The sequence below is a fragment of the Excalfactoria chinensis genome, chromosome 12, assembly GCF_039878825.1.
Source record: "Excalfactoria chinensis isolate bCotChi1 chromosome 12, bCotChi1.hap2, whole genome shotgun sequence".
Lineage (NCBI taxonomy): Eukaryota > Metazoa > Chordata > Aves > Galliformes > Phasianidae > Excalfactoria > Excalfactoria chinensis.
The window spans coordinates 473,828-498,414 of record NC_092836.1 but is presented as its reverse complement, the minus strand read 5'-3'; the positions used below and the strand labels follow the sequence as shown (position 1 = coordinate 498,414).

The 24,587-nt window shown below is 47.2% G+C and overlaps 3 protein-coding genes across 4 annotated transcripts; 1 reads left to right on the top strand and 2 right to left on the bottom strand.

Annotated features, from left to right (window-relative positions):
* Positions 1-247: 247 nt before the first annotated feature.
* Positions 248-6,145, bottom strand: SEC13 (SEC13 homolog, nuclear pore and COPII coat complex component). Its single transcript, XM_072347413.1, has 9 exons — positions 5,912-6,145; positions 5,628-5,672; positions 4,729-4,844; positions 4,232-4,383; positions 3,248-3,381; positions 2,412-2,545; positions 1,836-1,956; positions 1,490-1,636; positions 248-1,070 (listed from the first exon to the last, which is right to left on the bottom strand). Exons 1-9 carry the CDS (start codon positions 5,912-5,914, stop codon positions 960-962), a joined length of 963 nt encoding a protein of 320 aa, XP_072203514.1. The 5' UTR covers positions 5,915-6,145; the 3' UTR covers positions 248-959.
* A 381-nt stretch (positions 6,146-6,526) lies between these two features.
* Positions 6,527-22,278, top strand: LOC140257794 (cullin-associated NEDD8-dissociated protein 1-like). 2 transcript variants are annotated; one of them, XM_072347405.1, is made up of 15 exons: positions 6,527-6,873; positions 8,684-8,827; positions 9,660-9,814; positions 10,666-10,789; positions 11,437-11,693; positions 12,223-12,328; positions 12,990-13,138; positions 14,800-15,092; positions 15,736-15,877; positions 17,027-18,535; positions 18,888-18,983; positions 19,676-19,845; positions 19,949-20,113; positions 20,566-20,673; positions 20,870-22,278. In XM_072347405.1, the coding sequence occupies exons 1-15, from the start codon at positions 6,806-6,808 to the stop codon at positions 21,095-21,097; spliced, it is 3,714 nt and encodes a 1,237-aa protein (XP_072203506.1). In that variant the 5' UTR covers positions 6,527-6,805; the 3' UTR covers positions 21,098-22,278. The 2 variants fall into 2 exon arrangements, with proteins under 2 accessions (XP_072203506.1, XP_072203505.1); XM_072347404.1 differs by lacking the exon at positions 6,527-6,873 and adding an exon at positions 8,129-8,165 and having other exon boundaries at positions 20,870-22,277.
* A 326-nt stretch (positions 22,279-22,604) lies between these two features.
* On the bottom strand, positions 22,605-24,421 carry RPL32 (ribosomal protein L32). Its single transcript, XM_072347414.1, has 4 exons — positions 24,292-24,421; positions 23,592-23,692; positions 23,146-23,327; positions 22,605-22,780 (listed from the first exon to the last, which is right to left on the bottom strand). The coding sequence occupies exons 2-4, from the start codon at positions 23,685-23,687 to the stop codon at positions 22,651-22,653; spliced, it is 408 nt and encodes a 135-aa protein (XP_072203515.1). The 5' UTR covers positions 23,688-23,692; positions 24,292-24,421; the 3' UTR covers positions 22,605-22,650.
* Positions 24,422-24,587: the final 166 nt, after the last annotated feature.

Below are 24,587 nucleotides of genomic sequence, written 5' to 3'. Positions count from 1 at the left end.
TAGAGAACATCAAGGAGCACAAAGAAAGTAGGCAATGGATAATAATAATGACCACTGGAGAGCTTCTGGGTCCTAACAGAAGCCCCTTGCATTGTCAGGGTATACTGTGGATTCTGGCTAGACTTGGCATTTATTAGCCCTTACAAAGCTAAATACCATACATGAGAGCCACATTAAGGCATCTGTCAAGGTAGACTACAGAAAATCCCAATAAGGCCCCCTGTGAAAGATTTCCAAATACAGCATACCAGGCTTTAACCAATAAGTCTTTATTGTCTAAACAAAAACCTGAGGTACAGTATAGAATTGTGGCTAAAAAAAAAAAAAAAAAGTCTTCAAATTGTATTTTCATTTGTTGATGTTCTTTAAATAAACAAGTTTGAGATTAGTGTAAAGCAAAATAGATATGCATTCTGCTACTCTTTTTTTGTCTTTGGGAACACATGGAGATTTTCACGTATCTGTGCATATTACTTTCAGGGAAACCCACACACCATTTCAGTACTACCAGAACGCTGGCTGCTGCTAACTCCACCAGCCTGCTCCATCACTTGAAATAGTTTTGGCCTTTGAGTGGCAGAGTATTTTCCTCTTTGATGGGTTCACACATGAGCACTTTCATTGCCTGCCTCCTCCTGTACCTGCTCAAGTGCTTGAAGTGTATCCAATTAAATCTAACTCATAAACTAGAAGGCAGGTTACAGTTTTTACAGTATCAGGGAGTAGCACAAGGCACAATACTTTGCTCCTCTCTTCATCTTTAATTTAAGGGAATGTCAAGTAAGGCTGATTTTCTACACATTGTAGCCCCCCACTATTGTTTAAGATTGCTCGTAGAATTGGCTAATTATTTCCCATGTTCACGTCCAGCTTGGATAAAGCCAGTTCTCATTCGATTCAAGAAACATTGCAAATCAGGTATAGCCACCACTTCCAGCAGTTGGACTGGTCAGTCCCCATCACTGCTCATTCTGCTGCCCTTCTGTAATGGCAGACACTCCTCCTTGGCCCTTGTTGACATCGCTGATGCATGCCCACAGCCCATCTACTGATTCCTTCCACAGTGTGACCTCAAAAACAGAGCAGGAAAAGGTGTTAAGCCTTACGCATTCTCAGTTGCTCATTTTCTTTGTAATGATTGCATCACTAAGATGGTCATGGTCTATAAATATAGCAGTGTGTCAGAGTTCTTTTAAGCATCAAATTATTTATTGCTGTTTGCTAAATCATTATCCAGCAATAAAGGTAGTGAGAATTAATTCTGATGATAGTATCTCTACAAAATAAAATTAAGCCTACATTTCCAATCAGGACTATGAATACAATGCATGTAGTTTGCCAGAGGTTAGAGTCTTCCTCCCCTTTAGGTAAATAAATAAACAAACCACAAAAAAAAACACTACTGTATCAAAGGGAAGTCTTTAAAAGTCTTAAAACAAGAAAAGTGAAAATATGACATGCAAGAGCAAACTGAGGCTGCAGTACTCACTTTATTGTCTCCTCCAGACACTGCAAGTATATTTGCAGTAATGGACCAACTCACATGCCAAACAACATCATTGAACTTGTGCAGCAATTTTGGTGACCATGAGTTTCCAGAGGCATCATCACACGTCCAGATAAACACTCTGCCATCCTATAAGAACAAACAGAGTTGCCTAATCATGAGTTAGTAATACAAAAACCAAGCTTGTCTGCATTTTCAATGATGACTGCACTTACACAGGTATGAACTCTAAATGTGTCTATTTGCATATTCACTGTACATGACGGTCTTTTTCCTTACTACAGCCAAAAGCAAGGCATAGGACAGCTCAGCCCTATGTAAGTCTCACCTGTGAACAGCTAGCAATAGTACTTGTTGGCAAGCCTATGGATGGAGCCCAGGCTACATCTCGAACCCAGTCACTGTGTGCCTCCAGCTTCTGCTCTTCTTTCCACTGACCATCTTCTTCTCTGAAAACATATTTACACAATTGGAAGGATGGCAGCAGTGCCGTCCTTTGCACCTACTGTTCTGGGAGACTCTTTATTGCTTCCACCCTTCTGGTTTTATCCAGACAGCACAAAGCACAAATGTTCCCTACTCTCCTCCAAAAGCTCTTTGAGAGAACAGAATGAAACACAGGGGAAACACATTTGGTCTTCAGTTACTGTATGGAGACCTGCTATTGATTACATTTGTTATTTGGACAAACAGCCACTTTTCAAGATACGATTAAGCAGATCTCACATGAATTGCTATGAGTTTCTAAGATACTAAGTTGTTTCTATTTTTAAAGTGCTTTACTAAAATAGTAATAGTTAAAGGTGAAAGCATATAGATGCCTGAAGTATAATTCAAGGTGCTAATAGGGACATTAAGAAACCATTAAGAATGAAGTTCTTAAGCCTGGTAAGAGAGCACTTACTTCCAGATCTTGACAAGGTTGTCACAACCACCAGATGCAAATCTTTTGATATAGTTTGGTTTCTGACCAGACGGTTGCTCTATAAGGCTGCCTGGTACAACAGCAGGAGCCCAGCTAACTGCATTACATCCGATCTATACAAGGAAAAAATAAGGTCATTACTAAAAGCTGTGGAGGGAGCAAAGGACATCTATGCTGGATGGATAAGAACTCCAAACGTTGTTCTATTCTCGACTGGACATTTATTCAGGAAGTGTTTATGTAGCTAAGTAACTGTCTTATAGGCAAATATCATCTTGGAAATGTATACAGTGGAGACAAATAAAAAAAAAGCAGAGGTGCAAGATGTATGCCATTGCTAAGAGCGAGGAATGCAGAAAGAATCTGTGTGCCCACAGCTCCATTTTCTTTTAACACAAGCCACCATCATTAACTGCTTAGATGGTTGTCAAGTTTTGTTTAAGCAAGTCCCATTGCTGTGGGAAAACCACAAGTTTTTCCCTGCAGTTTTTCCAGCTTCTAGTTGAAGTTTACTCACAGCCAGGTTGTAGGAGGTATTCTGAGTATCAAAGCCATTTCCCACTATGTCACTTCCAGCACTGTGTTTAACAGTCATGCTCGGATGTATTATTAGTGCTGTTTAATGGCTTTCACATCTTATTTTCTACTTCATTTCACTTACTATAAAATATACTTTCCTACTTTAGATTTATTTAAAACAAGTTATTTTTTTGTTTTGGAGAACAATTCACAATATTTAATTGTATTTCAGTATTTATTTAGTCTGTGCACTCCTTTAAGCATCAACTCAATCCTCATCCATGGCTCCAACTTACAGTGTGTGCATTGCTGATCTTTTTGACCTCCCACTGCCCATCACCAGTGTAGCTCAGTAATGAAATCGCACCATCAGAGCTCCCACAGGCCAGTATCAGTCCATAGTCATGTGGTGCCCAGCAGACAGAATTCACTGTGAGGGATGAGACAGACTGGGTTACAACACAGTGCTAACTAAAACTGACTAGTACTAGTGAATGGTCACTAAAAGTGAGCGGCTTTGCAAGCTAAGAAGAGTCTTTGCATTCCTGAATTTCAGCAGACAATTACCACAGTTTATTGTATGATGGAAAACAGCCTCTAGTTTCAGCAGACCACCAGAACAGCACTTTCAGTGAGATAAAATCCTCTTGACTGTCCTGTGCAACAGCTGAGAGGTATCAGTGATTCTAGAACAAAGGCTGACAAGCTGGAACAGCATTTAAAGTCTAGATCAGTAGCAAAACAAAGGTATGCATCCATTATACACTCATTTTTAGCCCTGGCTTAGTCTTAGGATCATGAGCCAAGAGTATATTCTAGTTGATTCCTTTGAGAATAAAGAACAATACTGAACAGCAAAGCAGCACTTCTTTCTATGGGCTTTGGCATGCTGAACACTTCAGAAATATTTCAGCTTTGCTTATAGGAGAACTGATAATCTCAACAAAACAGTTTCAACTGGAAAACAAAACACAGCATACTAAAATTCCACTTTTTCCTTTCCTCCTTAGTGGATACATACAACACTATTTCAAGACTTCAGTATCCTATGACCTTATTTATCCAAAGCTGATTTACTTGTCCTGTGAAAATGCTGTATGTACCAAGACAGCTGGTTATCCAGCAGTATGCTGTTCTGCAGATGTCCTCCCTGCGCAGAACAGACTTACTGTCTTCTTTCCATTAACTTATCACAATCTGATGGAAGATTTCTTCCTTAACAATGACAGATTTATTCCAGTCCAAACCCCATTGCAGTCCCAGTTCCACACACCACAAACCTGAGGAATCGTGTCCTGTGTACTCATAGGTCTTTTCCCAAGTGCCATTTTCTTCCTTCCAGATAATAACCTTCCTGTCATAGGAGCAGGAAGCCAAGATGTTTCCATACATAGGATGAGCCCAGGCAACTTGCCATACTGGACCTTCATGCCTGCAAGAAACAACATTATCTGGAAAATCATTCTGGTTGTGGCTGTTTAAGCCATCACATCACAAACCATTGTTCTGTACATCACTAATATGATGGTATGAAGAACACGAGTAAAACCAAGATGAAAAATAGGGCACGACTGCCAGATAAAGCCATTACCATTGAACACAACTCCAAATGTTTATCCTTGTATTACGATTGTGAGTTCAGTTCTATAGAATTATTTAGAACAACCTGCCACAAAGAACCACCCCAGAGAATTTACCACGTATCCTACGTCACCGCAAGGCTAAACAACAAAAAATTAAAGACTTGCAAAGAACATCATCTTTTCAGACAATTTACCCTCTTAGGTCTGCAATGAGGATTTGCCCTCCGTTCCGAACATCGAAGATTTTCACAGATCTGTCTGAAGAACAGGTCGCCAGCCGAGTGCCATAGTAATCCATCTGCGCATCATGCTGCAAGGCAACACAGAAGGTGTTGTTGGCCCATATGAGTTCTGCTTTCTTAATAAACATCATTACATTTCAGAAGTAGCTCTAAGAAGTGCGAACAGATCGCTGAGTGCCAGCAGGACAGGGCAAGGGGAACAGTCTTTAAATAATCCAGACAAACCACACACGTCATTCATTTCCCCACCTGCCATTTTCTCTGACTGTTATGTGTGCAGCATGCAGGTTTCAGAGGGGGGATGCACAGCACTCTCAGGAGAGGAAAGGACCTTGGTGCCACCAAGTGTAAAGCCTTGACCAAGTTATGTACTTACTGTGTACATTCAGTGTAATTGCACTAACATATTTTATTTAGCTTCCAACATCAGCATTTAACAGCACTCTTTGCTTTCATAAACTGCTCTGAAATCCTTCCTCCTATGCATGCTTGCACAGCTGCTCCCAGAAACACCAACATCAAGGAAAACAGTGCTGTCCACGCAAACTCGACGCCATTCAGTACACACATATACTTTGTTCCATACAAACAAGCCCAGGCACGGAAACTGTGAGCGTTAAACTTTTCCTCCTTTCCATTTGCCCACTCCCGATTACGAAACAGCACTATCAGAACTGCAGTCCGGATTTGGTATCTCACGTCCCACACAACCTTTCCGTTTAGATACACGCGTTGTGCCCTCTGACCGCCATACTACCGTACCACGCGGCAGTCGGTACAGCTGGGCACAGCACCCGCTCAGCGCCGAGCCGCGTTTCCCGAGGCTGAAGGCAGCAGTACCGCGCACTTACTATCATATCCTCGTGAGAGGTGTCCACGGTGTTTATGACGGAAACCTGCGGAGGGAGGGGGGTGGTCAGGGAGCAGCGCACCACACGCGGGCCGGGAGCCAGCGCTCGGCTGCGAGCACACGGCCGTTCCGGCGAGCGGAGCGCCTCTCCCGGTCCCGCAGGCCGCGGTGCCGGCACCGCCACCTTCTTCGCCGCCCGCCGCTCTACCCCGAGAGACCTCCCCGCCCCGCGGAGCTGGGCCCGCGCTCGGCCCCGCCTGCCCTCCCCTACCACAGCGGGCCTACCATGGCGGCGGCTGCGGGCCGTGGAGCGGCGGACAGCGATCGAGCTGCAGGCGGCCGAGCGGCTCGGACGTGGCACGGCGGTCCGCCGCCCAAACAGGCCCCGCCGCGGCGCCTCCCGCGCAGGAGGTTCCGCCCGCACCCAGTTCCTCCCGGCGCTGTGCGCAGGCCGGGGGGAGGCGGCGCGGCGCTGTCCCGTGCTAATGCACTCCGCCGTCCCGTGCTAATGCTCTCCGCCGTCCCGTGCTAATGCACTCCGCTGTCCCGTGCTAATGCTCTCCGCTGTCCCGTGCTAATGCTCTCCGCTGTCCCGTGCTAATGCTCCCCGCTGTCCCGTGCTAATGCTCTCCGCTGTCCCGTGCTAATGCTCTCCGCTGTCCCGTGCTAATGCACTCCGCTGTCCCGTGCTAATGCTCCCCGCTGTCCCGTGCTAATGCTCTCCGCCGTCCCGTGCTAATGCTCTCCGCTGTCCCGTGCTAATGCACTCCGCTGTCCCGTGCTAATGCTCCCCGCTGTCCCGTGCTAATGCTCTCCGCTGTCCCGTGCTAATGCTCTCCGCCGTCCCGTGCTAATGCTCTCCGCTGTCCCGTGCTAATGCTCTCCGCTGTCCCGTGCTAATGCTCTCCGCTCCGTTCCGCGTGTCCGGCGGACGATGCCAGCCGCCGCTCGGTGCGACACTCCCGCTGCTGCCGCCGCCGACCCGCTCCGCGCTGCGACCCGCTCCGCCGGCAGGGGCCGCCCGAGGCCCGGCTCCGCCGCCCGCCGTCGGCTGGGTCCCGTCCAGGCGGCCGCCCCGGAGCCCGTCCCGCCGCGGGGGGCGGCCCCGCGGGGACTGCGCGGCCCCGCTGCCCTCCGCCATCTTCCTGCGGGCGCCCGGCGCCGTGCCGCCCCGCCGCTATGGCCAGCGTGTCGTACCACATCTCCAGCCTGCTGGAGAAGATGACCTCCACCGACAAGGATTTCAGGTGCGGGCCGGAGCTCCTCGTTTCCCCTGGGCGGGCCGTCCCCGCCGCCCTGCAGCCGTCCCCCGACCTCGGGCTGCGGCCGCGCGCGGGGCGCTCTCGGACGTGCTGCTGGGCTGCGGGGCCGGGAGGGCCTCCCGGGCAGGGCGAGAGGGGCCGCTTTGTCTCGTTCTGGATGTCCGTAGAGAAAGAAAGAAATCCGTAGGTGCGGGACCGGCGTTTCGGTGCCCAGGCTGCGCTACGGCTGCGTTCGATCCGTTACGGCCGACACCTGTGACAGGTGTCACCGGCGACCCGCGCCGTCCGCTGTCAGCCCGGAGGTGCCGCCCGTGCCCGTTACCCGCCTGGCGGAGCCCGCAGCGGCAGCGCGTCCCGCCGGCCGGTGGCCATACTTGGTCATGCTCGTGCTGCGCAGGCACGGCAGCGCTGGGGCAGCTCTGGGGCCCCTCCGGATCAGACGCGCTGCGGTTCCGAGTTCTGGGCTTTTTGTGTGTGTTTCTGTCAGCCTGGTGCCGCTGCAGCCCTCGTGCCGCGTGTACCGCGCTGCCGCCACGGGGAAGGCTTGCGTGTGGGAGGCAGCCCCGAGCCCCGGGGTGGCATTTATTCCTTAATGCTGAATGACTTACATCAGAGCCGGATTTAAAATGGAGGTGTCATCCGATGAGGGGGGAGCTCCTCCTCGGTTCCTTTCGGACACCCGTCCCTGTCCGAGGAGCACATTAGAGCGGTTAAGATGTGATAACTGTACGTGCATTGCTGAGAGCCTCGGGCTTCTGTACGTTTTCTGCCCGCAGGAGAGCAGAGTTACAGAGCTTCCCATTGTGCGTTTTGACGTTGTCCCTGTAAGAAATTGCACTGGCTAAAAGTCCGAGATGTTGTTTTTCTCCTAAGCTGGAATGAGAAGTACTTGCTTGGTTTTGTTCATGGGAGAGAAATTCTGTGCCAAATACTGTCTTAGGTTGTAAATGAAACGCGAATGAATTTGATTGGGTGGTGGATATGGAATAAAGAGCAGAGGAGTGTTCCTTAATAAAGGGATACTGCAGCATCAGAAAGAGGACGTGGAACACTTCAGAGCAGCAGTAGATGTCTGTACCTTTTCTCTAGAACAGAAAAAGAAGCTCTGCGAGAGGTTTGAGCGAGGAAAGAGGGCAGGTGTACAGCCAACACAGCTGCCAGGACCTGTACCGGCCCCAGGGAGCAGGAGGGTGTGAGAAGGAGGGAGGTTGGGCTGAGCAGTGCAGCTCTAAATATAACGTGGGGAATTTTCAAGGTAGAGACGATCTTTTTATAAGGTACAGAGGAACTCTTTTTAAGGTACAGAAGAAGTTTAAAGGTCTGGTATGGAGCCATGACTTGATTTTCCATTTTTGAGCTTGGTAGACTTTCCCTGTGTGTGGGACTGTGCTATCATTGCCAGAGATGCCAGAAGGAACACAGCCAGCTGCATTCTCAGACCCCATGCTTGGTTTCCTAGGTCTGACACTTGGTGAAAAACCACTCAAGTTTTTTTCTAGCGTACTCAGCCGTGTTCATTTAGGCACTGAGAAAATGCACAATGTATTTTTAGAAGAGAATGTCTATTTCTTGTTTTCATAGACTTTTTAGCCAAAGCCTTTTCACCAGCTGCCTTGCTCTGAGTTTTCTTCTAGCCAGAAAGTATCAGTTCTATGTACTTTCTTTTTCATTGGAGTGTAAAGGATTGAAGGTTAGACTCTGAAAATCTGTTTTTGTACAAAGAGTGATTGTCAAGAGAAGGAGATGCATTTGTGTCTGTGTGTCAGCCAGTCCACTTCTGCTACATTTCTTTCAGATTTATGGCCACCAATGACCTGATGATGGAACTGCAAAAAGATTCTATAAAACTAGACGAAGACAGTGAGAAAAAAGTCGTGAAGATGCTTTTGAAATTGCTGGAAGACAAAAATGGGGAAGTACAGAACCTCGCTGTCAAATGGTAAGAGCCGTGTCAGAAATTACCGTGTTTGCTGGCAGTAACAAAGCTGTCACAGACTCCACTGGCTGTTGCAATGGAGCCTGCTCCTGCTGTATTGGCGCCCTGCTGCAGCCTCTCCACCTGGGAGCTTTCCCTCACCTGCTGCACACGAGTTTCTTTTCCTGTTGGGAACCCTCACCCTCATCCAGGCAGGGTGAGCATGCAGATGCCTTTGTTCCAGCAGTAGGTGATTTCAGAAGTAGCTGAGTCCTTACCAAACTGTGAGGCAGCTTGCCTGAGATTTCATTTCTTTAGAGAGAAGCTCAGTTTAAAGTTTTGGGACATCAAGCTCTTCTCCTTTAGAAAGGTTTGAAATCCAGTGCTGAATTTCCCAGTGGCCTTGTCATTGTTACATATGGTATTAAGCTGATGACATGTATATTGCTGATATACAATTACTGCTTTACATTATTAAACTAATTAGCTTGTAATGGGTGCAAAATAAAATAAATAATTGCAAACAAATGCTGTCAAACACATTTTGCACAATTTAAAATACAAACACACAAGCAGGAAACATAGGTTTTAAAAAGTTTTGATAATGGTAATAATCATAGTAGTAACAATAAAAAGTGCAGAGTGAAAGGAGCGGACTTCTCATAGCAGTTCTGAGACTTGGCTCAAGAGGAGGCTTTCACACATGTGGCAGAGGACAATAGATAGTTAATAGCGTATAAAAATCATTTGGCATTTGTTCTGGGAAGTCAGTTTCTTATGGATGATTTTGTTTCTAAACCTGACTTGGGAAAGTAGTCCTTTTTGTGTTCATTCTTATTTGGTTCTCCTTCTGCAGTCTGGGCCCGCTGGTTGGCAAAGTGAAGGAGTACCAGGTGGAAACCATTGTGGATACACTATGCACAAACATGTTATCAGACAAGGAACAGCTGCGGGACATCTCCAGCATTGGACTGAAAACAGTCATCTCTGAGTTGCCGCCAGCTTCTACAGGTAAAATGTTTGTCCCTGTCTGATAGATTGAGGTAGAAGGGAATCATAGCCTTTGGGAAGCAAGAAAATGGGTTGGTTAGAGCCTGAATGTTATAAATTCCTTATTCACCAGCTGGGGGACAAGGAATGAAGGAAGGAGAAAAGATGGTTCAAGCTGAAATACTGCTATGGGTAGAGAAGAGATGACATGAAATCTCTTGAGCTGGTCAATGTGAGGATACTTACACCTGAAACTGCATCTGAGTTCTTAGGGAAATCCGCTCCTGTTTATGCAGTCCCGAGACACTCAGTGTGAGTTGAGATCCAGCTGCTCAGAATATACCTGGCATTCACAGACATGTGGGTTTCCTCTGCAGCCATCCTGTGTGTCTGCTGCTCTTCATGGCAGGTTGCTGTGGCAGCGCTGCCCATCTGTGTGAGAGGCTGGGAGGAGACTGAGGGTTAGTTTGCAAATAACATCATGGAGCTGAGGAACTGTTTTTGCTAGGATTGCTCTCTCTATACAGAAAACACTGATGTGTTGAATCTGAATATTTTCAAGTTAAAAACAGGGGAAAAAAAAAACTATCAGAAATTTCCCCCCCAGCTCTATTCTGTGAGCCCCATGGCAGGGGCTGCCCACTCCGTGCCACCATTTGGGTAGAAGACTCTCCAAGATGATGAGCTCCTGCAGGAGCATTAGGAAGCTGTCCTGCAGCTGGATGCACCTTGCTGCTGGTGATGTCCATCCTTCATCTCAAACAAAAGCTGGCTGACTGTTGCTCTTGTCTTCTCTTCCTGTGGTGAATTCTTATTTTTAATGTAGGACTGAGACCTTTTTTTAAGTGACGGGAAAGATCTCTGTCTTGCAGGTTCCACAATGACAGCAAATGTATGCAAAAAGATCACAGCCCAGCTGACAGGAGCTATTGGCAAGCAGGAGGATGTATCTGTGCAGCTGGAGGCTCTTGACATCCTGTCAGATATGTTGAGCAGGTAACAAAGGATTTCCTTTGGCAGCTGGGTACAGCAAGGGGCTGCACTGTGTGTGTTTGCTTTTGATTTCTGTATTTCCCTAATCTTACTTTATGGGCTTAAAACTGAAGGATTTGGGTTTGCTGCCATTGGGGGATATCTCAGCAGAGCAGATTGCCCAGCAGGGATGGCGGGCTGCATGCTGAGCCCTTCTGCGCTGGGTAATAGTGGTAACAGTAGTCATGGATCCCACAGAGGCTCTGTTTAAAATAAATAAATAAATGCCAGGGAGTGCAAAGCAGGGAAGTTTATTTTAGCTCTCTGATCTGATTGCACATGCATTTTTTTTCCCTGGCTGCCTCTTTCTCTTTTTACATAAGTCAGAGTGACAGTGTCAAATGTCAGCTGCATGCAGGAAATTATTGACGAAACCCCAGGTCATCTAGAAGGACGCAATCAAAATCAAATTACTGCATGATGAAGACAAAAAGCCTCTCCTTGTGTTGCGTAGTGCAAGCCAGTGTTCAAACCAAGGATTCCAAAACCACCCTTTTGCTCTCCCTTCCCCTTCATGGCTGAAGAGTTTGTACATTTTTTTTGCTGGCATGGGAGCTTTTCCTCTGACAGCAATGCTGACTTTCAAATTCTGTTTATTCTGTTGGTTGCAGGCTGGGGGGAACACTCTACTCTTTCCATTCTTCCATCCTGAACTGTCTCCTTCCTCAGCTAACAAGCCCCAGGTTGGCAGTACGTAAAAGAGCAATCATTGCTTTGGGTCATCTCGTCCTGACTTGCAGTGGAAACATCTTCTCAGAGCTCACAGAGCATCTTATTGCTGAGCTGAAGAAGAATGAGTCTACCTCAACTACCAGGACATACATTCAGTGTATCGCTGGCATCAGTAGGCAGGCTGGGCACCGCATAGGTAGGACAAGTGGTTTGAAATGATACTGGAAACAGGCATGCATTTTAAAACAGCTCTCAGTGGTAAAATAAGTGCATTTGGTCTGTTCTTGATGTGTTAGTGGGTTGTGCTTTGGGATTCTCTCTGTGATCCTGATTTGGCATTGATCTACGCTTGGGAGGAGACACCAAATGAACTCTCTGACTGCTGTTCTGTAGTGCATTTCGTCTTAAGATCTTCATCACTACCCTGGTCCCCTATGCCTCTGTGAACGATGGCAATGGATTCACCTCATTTTAAATAAGAGGAGAAATGTATGATTGCATGTTTGAAATATCTGCCAGAACTGACATTCAGTACTGTAAGACTTCTAGGCATAGCTCTATGACCAAAATGCCAGGGTCATCTACTGAAAATCCCGCAGGGCTGCTTGTTGGTGGGCTGCTGGCTCCTTGCCTAAGGGATCTCAGTGTGGAATGCTGTGCCAGGCGTGTGAAAGAAGCAGCAGGTAGCTGAGATTGTTTACCACTGCTTACTTTGTCTTTCCCAGGAGAACATCTGGAGAAGATAATTCCTCTGATTGTTCGGTACTGTAATGTGGATGATGATGAGTTGAGAGAGTACTGCTTTCAGGCATTTGAGTCTTTTGTGAGAAGGTGTGTACCCTTGAACAACTGCTATCCTTTGCATGGATGTCCTTCTGCTGTAAATACTTATGGTGTCCTGGCTTGAGTATCTTCCTACACACATTCCTGTTGGGAAAGCTCACAAATAACATTTCTTCTTCAGACGCAGATTTGGGCATGATTTATGAGATATTTTATTTTAACATATAGGAGTTTATTTTCTGCATTGGTTTTGCAGAACTAGGAGCTTTTCTTGTCTTTGGAGGATACCTCGAGGTTTCCTGGTGCTTGGAGGGAGTGGGAGGCAAGAAATTGGGGTCATATAGAGGAGCTGCCGTGCTGCAGCTTTCCTGATGTTTGGTCAGAAGTTCAAGGCTTGTCTTGCAGAAGCAGCCCTGCAGAGCTGCTGAATTTTTTCCCATGGAGAGCAGACTGAAGCAGGTGCTCACAGCTAGGTTTTTTGGTTTTTCTTTTATTTTCTTCCTTATAGAAACAAGTGCATCTTCACCAGGAGGATATGGCATTGCTTAATGCACAGTAGGAGAAGGATTACTGTATTAGCAAAATGCTTAAATGGTCTGGGAAGCATTTGGGGACCCTTTTCAGTTGGATTGTGTTAGTTGAATATTTAAAATTGCTTATTATTCATTTTATTCACTCTAACTCTTAGAATTTTTGTTTGTCATGATAGGTGCCAAAAAGAAATTGACCCTCACATCCCAAATGTGATGAGTCTATGTTTGAAGTACATCACCTTTGACCCGAACTACAACTATGACAATGAGGAGGAAGAAGAGGAAGAAAGGATGGAAACTGAAAATGGGGAGGATGAAGAGCAAGGTGCCTGCTTGTGAGGATGACTGTTCTCAGCAGAACACTGGTTTATGTTTCTCCCCTCCCTGCTCTTTCACCGTCTGGGATGTTACTTTTCAGATCTGTCTCAAGACAGTCAGTGCTCTTGAATTAGTTATTTTAATTTAACAAGCACCTGAGATCTCTGCCTGCCTTAGGCAACAGAGAGAACACTGAGTCTAGTATTCTGAGCTATCAGAGAGCTAGGTGGAGGAAGCATTGCCTTTCATGTCCCTGCTGACTTAGTAGTAATGTCTTAGAGCATGTACAGCGAGCAGCCAAGCATGATGCTTGGAAATCCCAAGGAGCAACAGCTCTGACATCTTGACTGTTGGAAGCACTTCCTTGAGCTCTCAGAAGTGCCAGTGCTACTTGCAGCCTGCCAGGCAGACCTCAGACTCTGGCTCCTAGCAGCTGATCTGTTGTGTGTGGGTTGTTAGTTGAGGGGAGGTATCATTTTTGAGCTTTCTGAAGTCTGAGCTTCCACTGGTGATGCCAAGCATTTGAATCAGCTGGAACCCAGATTCCCATTTCTCCTGATAATTCAGATCTAGTAGATTCAGGCATATGTGAGTTAGACATCTCCTTACTGGGATCCTAACAAAATGATGTTTCTTGACAAGAAAGATGTTATGAGGCGGTCTAAAAATTGCAGTTACTTACTGTACTGCATCTGCTGGGGTGCTGCACAGTATTATTTTTGGACTAAATGATCTCTGGAGGTCCCTTCCAGCCCCTACAATTCTGTGATTCTATGAACTGCTGCTCCGAATGAAAAGCTGCCATTTCAGTATAACGGTTTCAGTTCAACCTAACTAAGCCCACAGATAATGTAGCCACATCATTGTTATAAGGTAGCTATTTTTTACTGCTTTGTAGCAGGAAGGGGCAATGCTACAGTCCTGAAGCCTTGAAAGTGCCACTATTAGAAACATCTCAGTCACCACTGAAAGCAATCAGATACTGTCTTAAGACGGTTCTTCTGTTTGCTTTCTGAACAGTTAGTTTGAGGTGCACGTTGAGACTTGGTCAGATAGCAGGTGTATGCTTAAAGCCTTTTAGCTATAGAAAGCATTTTGTAATGTCTATTTATAGCTGCATGAAGTGTGGCAGCAAAGAGCAAAGCTAGAACAGGTTCCCTGAAAGGAGGGCATGTTTGTTTACTTTCATGTTAATCAGAATGAGATCTCAGCAGGCTTCCTGGAGAGTATGTTAGTTGTTCTGCCAGTAGCATTGTAAATTTTTTGCTATTTTGTGCTATTCGGGGATTGCTAAGTCGAATATTTACATATTTCTGCCTTTAAAATCAGAGAACCTCATTCTTTCTTCAAAACAAAAGCCTTGATGCCTGAGCTGATGTGGCTTCCTTGATAAGTGGAGTAATATTAACGTTTGTTCTGTCAGCTCTGATTTGAAACAGAAGAATCTGAACTCACATCAGCACAGAGCAGCCCTGAGTCACACTGCTGTCTCTGGTGACATGTGTAGGGACAGGCTATTCTGGACAATTTCATGTTCCCACATATGTGTGAGTTACTGGCACCTGTTTGTTTAGTCAGTGAGAGGGGGAAACTTTGAGGCAACAGGTGATCGTCTACTTCTGATTTGCACCTGACAGTGCACCTTGTTTTCCCTTGTCTTCCTTCCAGAAAGTGATGATGAGTACAGTGATGATGATGATATCAGTTGGAAAGTCCGCAGGGCTGCAGCAAAGTGCCTGGAGGCCATTGTCAGCAGCAGACATGATCTCCTTCACGACTTCTACAAAACCCTGTCTCCAGTTTTGATAAGCAGATTTAAGGAGAGAGAGGAGAACGTCAAAGCTGACATCTTCAGTGCATATATCTCCTTGCTGAAGCAAACACTGCCCATCCAGAGCTGGTTGCATGCTTCAGATGACTCCAGCAAAGATGATGTTTCCCTGACAATGCTTCAGAACCAGGTGTGTGAGGAGATGGTGCGCTGGATGACAGCAGAAAGCAATAGAGAGAAGTAGATAGTGTGTCACTGATGAACGTGCCTAATAGTCAAGCTTGAGAAAAAAGCTAGCTGAAGGAGCCTTTGGGCAGACCACCAGAGGATATCAGATCCCAAGGATTAACAGGTCACCCTTTCTTTTCAGTTCATCCTTTTTACTGTTCCTGGGAGTGAGAGCTGAGGCAGAGCAAGAGCACTCAGTTGTATGCAGTTGTCCCCCTGGGTCAGCCTCTGACTTGTTTTTAGGCTGTACAAGATACACTGGCCTTTGGCTAAAATTATTCTGTTGCATTTCTTAAAGCTTCTGTGTTAGGAGGTAACACCAACATCAGAAAAGTTTGCTAGGGCTTCTGTTTGTAGAATATGGAAGAATTAAGTTCCCTCCAGCTCATCAGTTAGTGTATTTTTTTCTTCATGTGTACTGTCTTATAATCTTTCCCTGGTCTTGTTCTCTAATGAACAATTCCACTGTTGATTGCTGAATCCTGAGTTTTCTTGCAGTGCTTGTTAGTGCTCAGCTGAACAGGCTACTTTGGTATCATAGCTCTGTGCCCTGGAAGCTGGGATGATTGATGTGTTTCTTTCTGGTTTCTTTTTCCACATTGCAGGTTCCCAACATTGTCAAGGCCTTGCACAAGCAGCTCAAGGACAAGAGCATCAAGTCCAGACAGGGTTGTTTCAGCCTCCTGACAGAGCTGGCCAATGTTCTTCCTGGTTGCCTGGCAGAGCACATCCCTGCACTAGTGCCTGGTAAAGCTTGTCCACAGTCTGTGGGTTGGCTCCGTTAGTTGATGTCACAACACATGTGCTCCTGACCTGCATGTTCAAGGTTTACTCCTGTGTATTGTCTCTCTTCAGCTTCAAGGCATACATGTCAAGTTCTTTTCCACATTGATACGTTAAGCAGTTCTCAGATTAGTCATTGGTTCTGTCTACCACTGACAGCCAGGATAAGGATACCAGCTTCATTCCCACAGTCCCTGGAGGAGCTGTCTTAAGGAGGACATGTTTTAGCTTCCTTTGAAAATTAGCTAGAATTAGCTACGCCTGCTGAGATCAGTAACAAGTGACTTTTTCTTTTATAAAATGTAGGGGTATTAACGAATATATTCATATTTACCAATAATTTTATGTGCTCCCTCACATTTTTCACAGAGCTTTCCTTGCCTGTAAGTTCATGAAGTATCCCAGACTGCTGAAAGGCTTGTAGTACTGAGAGTCTGCTTTGGATTTTGGAGCGACTATGTAGTAAATATATAAAATGTCTCTTGTGCTTGTTCCTGTGCCCAATCCACATACCTCTTTCTTAGGAATCAGTGGGTTGCAAAAACCGTGTAAATAGAAAGCCAAGCACAGCTTCAGAGATAGCAAACAGTGCTGTGTTTCTGTTTAAGTCAGAAAATGGATTTGGAAGTATGTGACATCTAGGAAGGAAGTCATTAATAGACATTAATGATTCAGTTATGTTGCTGGCAATAATAACAGAAGTCATAAAAGAAATCATAAGAGTTCCCACAAAAGAATAAAGGAAAAACTCAGAAGGGGACATTACAGCTGCATGGTTTGCCTGCTGAGCCTAATCTTAACACTGTCAGTCTTATTTGTATTTTGATAACAGTCCCTCCTTATCTCAGCCCAGGTTATTTTTCTTATTTAATTTTAAAAAGTTTTTGTAGCCAGCTATCCATGACTGTGTTTGAATTGCTTCTCCCTTGAAAGCAGGAAGACTGCAAAGATAATAGTTCTTTAGTATAGTAAATATGTTTTGAGGAGGGAGAGGAAAGAAAGCAGATTCTGATTGTGCCCATTTTCTGAGGGTGGCTTTCGGTGGCTTTTTTTTCCCCAATAAAGACCACCAGCTGAAATAAGACAGCACTCATTCTTGTCTCTTCTGCACAGGTATTGTTTTCTCCTTGGCTGATAAATCCAACTCCTCCAACATGAGAATTGATGCGCTGTCTTTTCTTCATGTCCTTCTTTGCAACCACCAGCCAGAGGCATTTCATCCTCATATCAAAAGCCTGTTACCTCCAGTTGTGGCCTGTATAGGAGACCCCTTCTATAAGATCACTTCAGAGGCTCTGCTGGTTGCACAGCAGCTTGTGAAGGTTATCAGGCCTTTGGACAAACCTTGCACTTTTGATGCCAAGCTGTACGTGAAGGACCTTTTTCCCAGTACTCTGAAACGATTGAAGGCAGCAGACATTGACCAGGAGGTAAAAGAGCGTGCTATCTCGTGTATGGGACAAATCATTTACAGTCTGGGAGACCACTTAAGCAATGATCTGCAGCCAACATTGAAGATATTTCTGGAGAGGCTCAGAAATGAAATCACCCGATTGACAGCAGTTAAAGCATTAACATTCATTGCCAGTTCTCCACTTAAAATAGACTTAAGACCTATCCTAGGGGAAGGTTTCCCCATTCTAGCTTCCTTCTTGAGAAAGAATCAACGTGCCTTGAAACTGAGCACTCTGGCTGCTCTAGATATTCTGGTGAAGAACTACAGTGACAGCCTTAAGCCTGCCATGATAGAGTCTGTTCTTATGGAGCTCCCTGCTTTAATCAGTGAGAACGACATGCACGTTTCCCAGGTGGCCATCGCCTTCCTTACTACTTTAGCTAAGGTTTATCCGTCCTGCATCTCTAAGATCACCGGTTCAGTTCTTGCTGAAATCTTTCAGCTTGTCCACTCACCTTTGCTTCAAGGAGGGGCTCTGAACGCTATCATTGACTTCTTCCAGGCTCTGGTTCTGATAAAGGCAGCCACTGTGGGCTACTCGGAGCTGATGAAGCAGCTGACCGCACCCGTTTACTCCATGGGTCCATCTGGGGCATTGGCAGCGTTACACAAACAGGCATATTATTCTGCTGCAAAGTGCGTGGCAGCCCTTTCCTCAGCCTGCCCCAAAGAAGCCCCTGGGACAGTGAACCAGTTTATTCAGGATGTAAAAAGCCCCAAATGCAGCTCTGCTGTAAAGGTGCTAGCCTTCCTTTCGCTGGCAGAGATGGGGCGCACCACAAACCTTATGAGTGCTCAGAAGGAACTCAAAACTGTCATCCTGGAAGCATTCGCTTCCCCCAGTGAAGAGGTGAAATCAGCTGCTTCATATGCATTGGGGAACATCAGTGTTGGAAATCTTAAGGAGTACCTTCCCTTCATGCTGAAAGAGATTGAAAGTCAGCCCAAGAGACAGTACCTCCTACTGCACTCTTTAAAGGAAGTCATCAGCTCTTCCCCAGCTGACAGCCTCAAGCCTTATGTGGAGGATATTTGGGCTCTGCTTTTTAAACACTGTGAGTGCTCAGAAGAAGGGACGCGCAACGTGGTGGCCGAGTGCTTGGGGAAGCTGACTCTGGTGAACCCCTCTGAGCTGCTGCCTCGGCTGAAAAAGCAGCTGTCATCAGGTAACGATATGAAAAGCAGTGCTGAGATGGAGCGGTGCTTTGTTTTGCTGGAAGGTCCCCTTGTAAACCACTAGTGGGTACCACAGGGAGAAAGGCAGTCCGGGGAGGGGAGAAGGAGACAAGGGATCTTTGTGAGGGGTTCAAAGGAGTACTGCATTGCATGGGCTGTGGGAGGTGGTTAGCAGTAGGGGCTGAACACAGACATTGTGCTGGGAGAGGTTGTTCAGTCAGATCCTGAGTCTGCTTTTCAATGTATATCTGCCAAAACTGAAAGCTGAATATATTCTACAAAGTCAAAGTGATGATTTTGTCTCTTGATCTGTCAGTTTTCTTCTTCCCATCTCTGTCATAGGCTCTCCACACGCCCGCAGTACAGTGGTGACTGCAGTCAAATTCACAATTGCTGACCATCCTCAACCTATTGATGCACTCCTGAAAGGCTGCATAGGTAAGCTAGTAAAAGTCACAGGGTGAGCCAGGAACAGGTGTTGGCTTTCATTAACAGCTCAGGGGTTTTTCACACCTGTGTGAACCTCATCCAATTATTTTTCTGCTGTGTTTCTCTCCTTTTGACTCCTCGGGAGGAGCACTGTCACATTAGGTGCTTGCTAAATGTTGTGATACTTGGGCATATTCCATTGGTGATAGAGATTTTTAGGAAGCATAGACTCCCTCTGCTTTCATACTTAGGATTCAAGTGTTATGCAGACAGGATCTTGTGAAACACAAGCTAAATTAAAATGGCCTTATACCTTATAGGGAGCCTCTATCTCAGATCTGTTGTATGGAAGTAGGCCTTCTGTTACAGAGGAGTCTTATTGATGCAAAGTAGATCTGAACAAGAAAAAAGAACACCATCCTTGAATACTGAACCAGCTGATGTGACTTTAAGGGAAGGTCTGTGGTAGCTAGAATCCTGTTGTTTATCTTTATGCCCAAATGCAAAATGTCGCAATTCTTCTATTTACTGTATCCTGAATGAAAGCATCTCTAATGTCTGTTAGACCGTGCCCCTAGAGTTACTTTGTCATAGCTATATCCAAGCTACATCAAAAAAATACACTGTAGTGTTCTTACATCAGTTACAATTGCTTTGTGGTGGACTTGTAAAACACTACATGGTGCGTTTTCAACCCACAGGTAGCTTCTTAAAAACCCTTCAGGATTCAGACCTGAATGTTCGACGTGTGGCTTTAGCCATGTTTAATTCTGCTGCTCACAACAAGCCTTCTTTAATCCGGGACTTGCTAAATGCAGTTCTCCCCAGCTTATATAATGAAACAAAGGTCAGAAGAGAACTCATCCGAGAGGTATGTCATGAGTTTGTCTGGTGTGCGACACGGCAGCAGCTCCGAGTGTGTGAAGCTATCGTGCTGTCTGCTGGTAGGTTACAGCTCTGTTTTTTCTCTTAAGGTAGAAATGGGGCCATTCAAACACACAGTGGATGATGGCCTTGATGTGAGGAAAGCTGCTTTTGAATGCATGTACACACTGCTGGAAAGCTGTCTTGACCGACTGGATGTCTATGAGTACCTGAACCACGTGGAGGATGGACTGAAGGATCACTATGATATTCAGGTGGGTGGGTGCTTTGCCAAAACTGCTGTAGGACAAGAGAAATAACTGCTGTTATTCAGCTCTGAGGGAGCCAGGGTACAGCTCATAGCTTGATAGGAGCACTATTTCCTTTTCATTCTGTTCAGTCTACCTCCACTTAGAAGGGGTACAGCAGTGGCACAATTGCTGGGGTGAACACAGCCTATCTCTCAAAGGCTGAGCACCCACAGACACCTGGGAGCAGGACATCTGGGACCTGAGTCCAGCTGGGCACCTGTTGTATGTTGGCTGCTAGTAGGTGTGCATTTCTAATTAAGACTCTTAATAAAACCCCTTACAGAAGTGCAAAGAAAACCACTGTGGTACAGGTACTATGATGAGAGCACAGCCTTCTGCAGACAGGATCCATGCTGGAGCCAGGGGACTGGAGGGTGTAGCAAAGCAGCACATTTTCTCTTTCCTCCTTTGTCTAGATGCTGACTTTCATAATACTGGCTCGGCTGTCTACACTCTGTCCTAACGCAGTTCTGCAGAGGCTCGAGCGACTGATTGAACCGCTCCGGGCAACCTGCTCCACAAAGGTGAGATCAGAATGGGATGTTCTGGGGGTGCGTTCTGCCACCTGTGCCCTTAACCTTGTTACTACTTCTGAGCTACCTGCTCCCCAGGTTCCTCTGGATAGAAAATGATCTTGCTCCTGTGTTGCTGATGTAGCCACTGTTGTGCCAGCATCACAACAGAACAACCCCAACTGAAGTTTCTGCTTTGGATTTTTAGGTAAAAGCTGGTTCGGTGAAACAGGAGTTTGAAAAGCAGGATGAATTGAAGCGATCAGCAATGAGAACAGTAGCTGCTCTCCTGACCATCCCTGAAGTAGAGAAAAGTCCGGCCATGGCTGAATTTTCTTCTCAAATCAGATCCAGTCCTGAAATGGCATCACTTTTTGAAAGCATCCAGAAAGATGCTGCTTCTCTGCCCACTTCAGAATCAATGGACATGAGCTAAGGCTCTGCCCTGCACACCATCGCCTGCCTCACCATGCATGAACCAATGCTGTGTCACAGGTGGGCTGAGTAAGGATGTCAGCAGGCTGCTCTCTGGTGCAGCAGCTGCTTGGCAGCCAGTGGGTGCCAGCAGTAGCTGCTTCTGTGGGCACCTGTGGGCAACGGGTATCTTGCTGCATTTTAATGGGATATGTGAGATCAAGGAAAGCATGGCTCCTGTGCAGGGAAGAGAGTAGATATGTATGCAAAGTTTCAGCAAGCATTTACAGGGTATGTCAAGCAATTTAGCGTGATGCCATGGTAAATGGAAAACACTTCCTGGAGTATTTCCCTACTGAAGTACAAAGAGAAATAGTTTAAAAGTTTGCGCGTTTTTTAACCACTGCACATGCACTTTTTACTCCAAATTGCCTGAATGTATTTGCATTGTTTCACTAAATAACATGGCTAAAATCTGCGCGTATTTAATAGTGATGTACACCATAAGCATAGGACCTTTGTCAGGAAGAGGAAGGAGCAAAGCTGCATGAGCAAAGCTGCACAAACTGCAGCTGGATTGTTCTTCCCTGTCTGCACAGGGCTGTTCACAGAACGTGTGGTAGTTGGTATTTCCAGTGTTTTAGCAATACCTTGTTTCTACCTTTTACTGCAGAATACCTCCACAGGCTGCCTTCCAAAAGACACTGCGGGACTGTAGTGCAATACAAATAATTTACTAAGCTTTTCTCTGCATTAAGCAGTGGCCTCTTTTTTCCCCCTTGGGGCAGATCAGTGTTTGTATTGAGTGACCACCACAGCACCCATCTGCTCCAAATTCTGGTCATTAAATTACACAGCAGCAGCACAAACTTGGAGGGAAGCTCATATTGAGTGCTCCAGTATCGCAGGTGAGTCTCAGTAACCAGAGCTGCTGAAATATACAGTCCACCTTCTGTCATTTGAAAACCTCTAAAGCAGATGTTTTGTTCTAATACTGCTTTGCAGAGGGGAAGAAAAGCCTTAAGAGAAAATGGAACAGCAAATTAGAGAAGGGCACCACGACACTTCTTACAGCCATGCAGTTGTAATAATATTTCATTTCTTGTTTTTGACAGCGGTTGATACAAATAATATTTATAGTGTGGTGTTAAGCAATATCCACCCTGTTTGAGTGGTAACTTAAAATAAAAAAGGTACCTACGAGGCTGTGTTCGTTCCTGAATTCATTACTTATCACAGCAATATTACATCGCTAATGCTACCAGGAGCCTACAGGACAAGGGAAAACCTGCTTGCATGACCTTTTCTCAGCCTCCACTGTCAGTTCCCCACCCTGCAACATGCTCAGAAGCAGGGTGTGGCTCCAGGCCCCCTGAAGCACAAATACCTGGAAGGAAGCAAATATCCGGATAAGAGCAAGAGATACACAAAGTGCACTGCTGCGAGCCCACTGTCAGCACAAGCTGTGGGTGCAAGTGGAGTCACAGCGCTGTGTGCCAAGCCCTCAGAAAAAGGCCGATCCTGATCAGTTGGTTTTTACACTTTATTAAATGCACCCGAGATGTAGAAGCCAGCTTATTCATTTTCCTCACTGCGCAGTCTGGCGTTTGGATTAGTGATCTTGATGGCGAGCTGAGCTGCTCTCTCCACAATTACCTTCCGGTTCTTGGAAGACACGTTGTGAGCGATCTCTGCACAGTACGACCTGAGGGAACAGACCACAGTTTAAGCTCGCCTCAACCCAATGTGTGGCAGCAGTGCAGGCAATACAGGGACACAATCCTGTCGATGGGAGTTTTAACAGACACAACAGCCATTGACAGAGGTTTGACAGCCTTGAGTTCTACATACACCTTCCAGCACCGCCACTACCACCCTGAGCAGCACCATGGCGCTGAGTAAAGCGGGACAGCACCCGTGTGCCCTGAAAATGCACACCTCCCAGGCCTTCGACCTGCATTCTCCTGCCCCCAGCGCTGTTACGGGATGGACAGCACAGCAGCACACAGCCACAGCGCCAACTGCAGCAACAACTCAGGGCAAGGATGGGGAATAAACCTGGAGACTTACTTGTTGCTCATCATGAGCACCTCCAGCTCTTTGACATTGTGGACCAGAAACTTCCTGAATCCCGTGGGCAGCATATGCTTTGTCTTCTTGTTGCTCCCATAACCAATGTTGGGCATCAGGATCTGGCCCTTGAACCTCCTGCGAACTCTGTTATCGATACCTCTCGGTTTCCGCCAGTTGCGCTGAAGAAACGTGGGAAGCATTTGGTATTGTTACAAACATACATCAGTATGAGCACAGCCGCGCCAAGATTGGCCAGAACCAACCTGCAAGATTCACTGTGCCACACTGCTGTACTGCGACCCAGCGGTCTCATGCCTGCACTACTACAGCCCAGCCCATGGCTGCAATACCCAACCTTTATGCTCCAATTCACCGCCAGCCCTCTGGGCAGCCACAAACCAGACTTTCCCAGAAGTGCTGCTATAACGAAGTTTCCTTTTTACCTTGATCTTGACATAGCGATCAGACTGATGGCGGATGAACTTCTTGGTCCTCTTTTTAACGATTTTAGGCTTCACGAGAGGCCGGAGGGCAGGCATGGTGGCTGTGGGAAACGGAGCGGGGTGAGAAAAGAAATCCGACACAGCGGCAACGCATCGCCCTACGGACAAGGGCTGTAGCAGGTTATCTTCCGCCCCCCAGCCACTGCCGGAGCCAGGGAGGGAATGGGTGTTCCTCTGCGCTCTCTCTCCCTCCCGTGTCCGAAGCTGGCAGAGCACCGTGAGCTCCCCAGATGCGATCCTGGGAGGTGACCCGCCGTCAGCTCCCCCACCCGCGCCCTCAGCCGCTCCGTACCCTCGCCCACCGAGTTCGGGGCCCTCCCGGCTCCAGAGCAGCAGCCGGAGCCCTTCGTAGGGTCGGAACGTTCCGAGCGCTCAACCAGCTCCGATCCCGCGGCGCCGCGGACCCAGCCCGGCAGCCCCGGCACCGCCTTTGTGCCGCGCTCAGCTCACCGCGGCCGGGCGCACGGCCCGAGGCCAAGCCCGGCATTTTTCGCCCCGCCGCGCCTCTGTGCCGCAGGAAAGCCCCGGCGCCGCGGCTGCCCCGCGCTCGGGACAGCGCAGGGAGCTCCCGGGACGGGCGGCGGGACTGGTCGGGCGCTGCCGGGGCGGATGACGGCGGATGGCGGCGGATGCCACTCACCTGCTACGCGATGGCGCCGGCACGGAGCGGCACGGCCCGCCGAGAGAGGGAGGGGCCGCGGCGCGCAGGGCCTTATGGGAGACCTGGGCGGTGCCGACAGGTCGGCGCGGCGTGCAGCGCGCACGGAGCGAGCAGCGGGAAGGAGCAGCCGGCCCCGGCTGGGTCACACGGAGCCCTGAGCCGCAGCGAGGCGGGACGCGTGCGGGAGGGCGGCTCGGGAGAACGGAGCGGCGCTTCCTTCACGTTCCGCTCTGCGCGTTCACTACGGAGCTGACAGGACCTGCCCGGCGCCACTC

Bases quoted from the DNA above. Each gene is read 5' to 3' on its own strand.
- SEC13 (XM_072347413.1), bottom strand. The intron at 1,637-1,835 runs GTGAGACTTACA...TTGTTCTTATAG, and splicing joins CTATTGCTAGCTGTTCACAG to GATGGCAGAGTGTTTATCTG. The intron at 1,071-1,489 runs GTGAGTACTGCA...TCTGTTTTTGAG, and splicing joins TGTCTGGAGGAGACAATAAA to GTCACACTGTGGAAGGAATC.
- LOC140257794 (XM_072347405.1), top strand. From the start codon at position 6,806: ATGGCCAGCGTGTCGTACCACATCTCCAGCCTGCTGGAGAAGATGACC. The intron at 8,828-9,659 runs GTAAGAGCCGTG...CTCCTTCTGCAG, and splicing joins CAGAACCTCGCTGTCAAATG to TCTGGGCCCGCTGGTTGGCA. The intron at 11,694-12,222 runs GTAGGACAAGTG...TGTCTTTCCCAG, and splicing joins GCAGGCTGGGCACCGCATAG to GAGAACATCTGGAGAAGATA.
- RPL32 (XM_072347414.1), bottom strand. From the start codon at position 23,687: ATGCCTGCCCTCCGGCCTCTCGTGAAGCCTAAAATCGTTAAAAAGAGG. The intron at 23,328-23,591 runs GTAAAAAGGAAA...ACGTTTCTTCAG, and splicing joins ATCGCTATGTCAAGATCAAG to CGCAACTGGCGGAAACCGAG. The intron at 22,781-23,145 runs GTAAGTCTCCAG...CTGTTCCCTCAG, and splicing joins GTGCTCATGATGAGCAACAA to GTCGTACTGTGCAGAGATCG.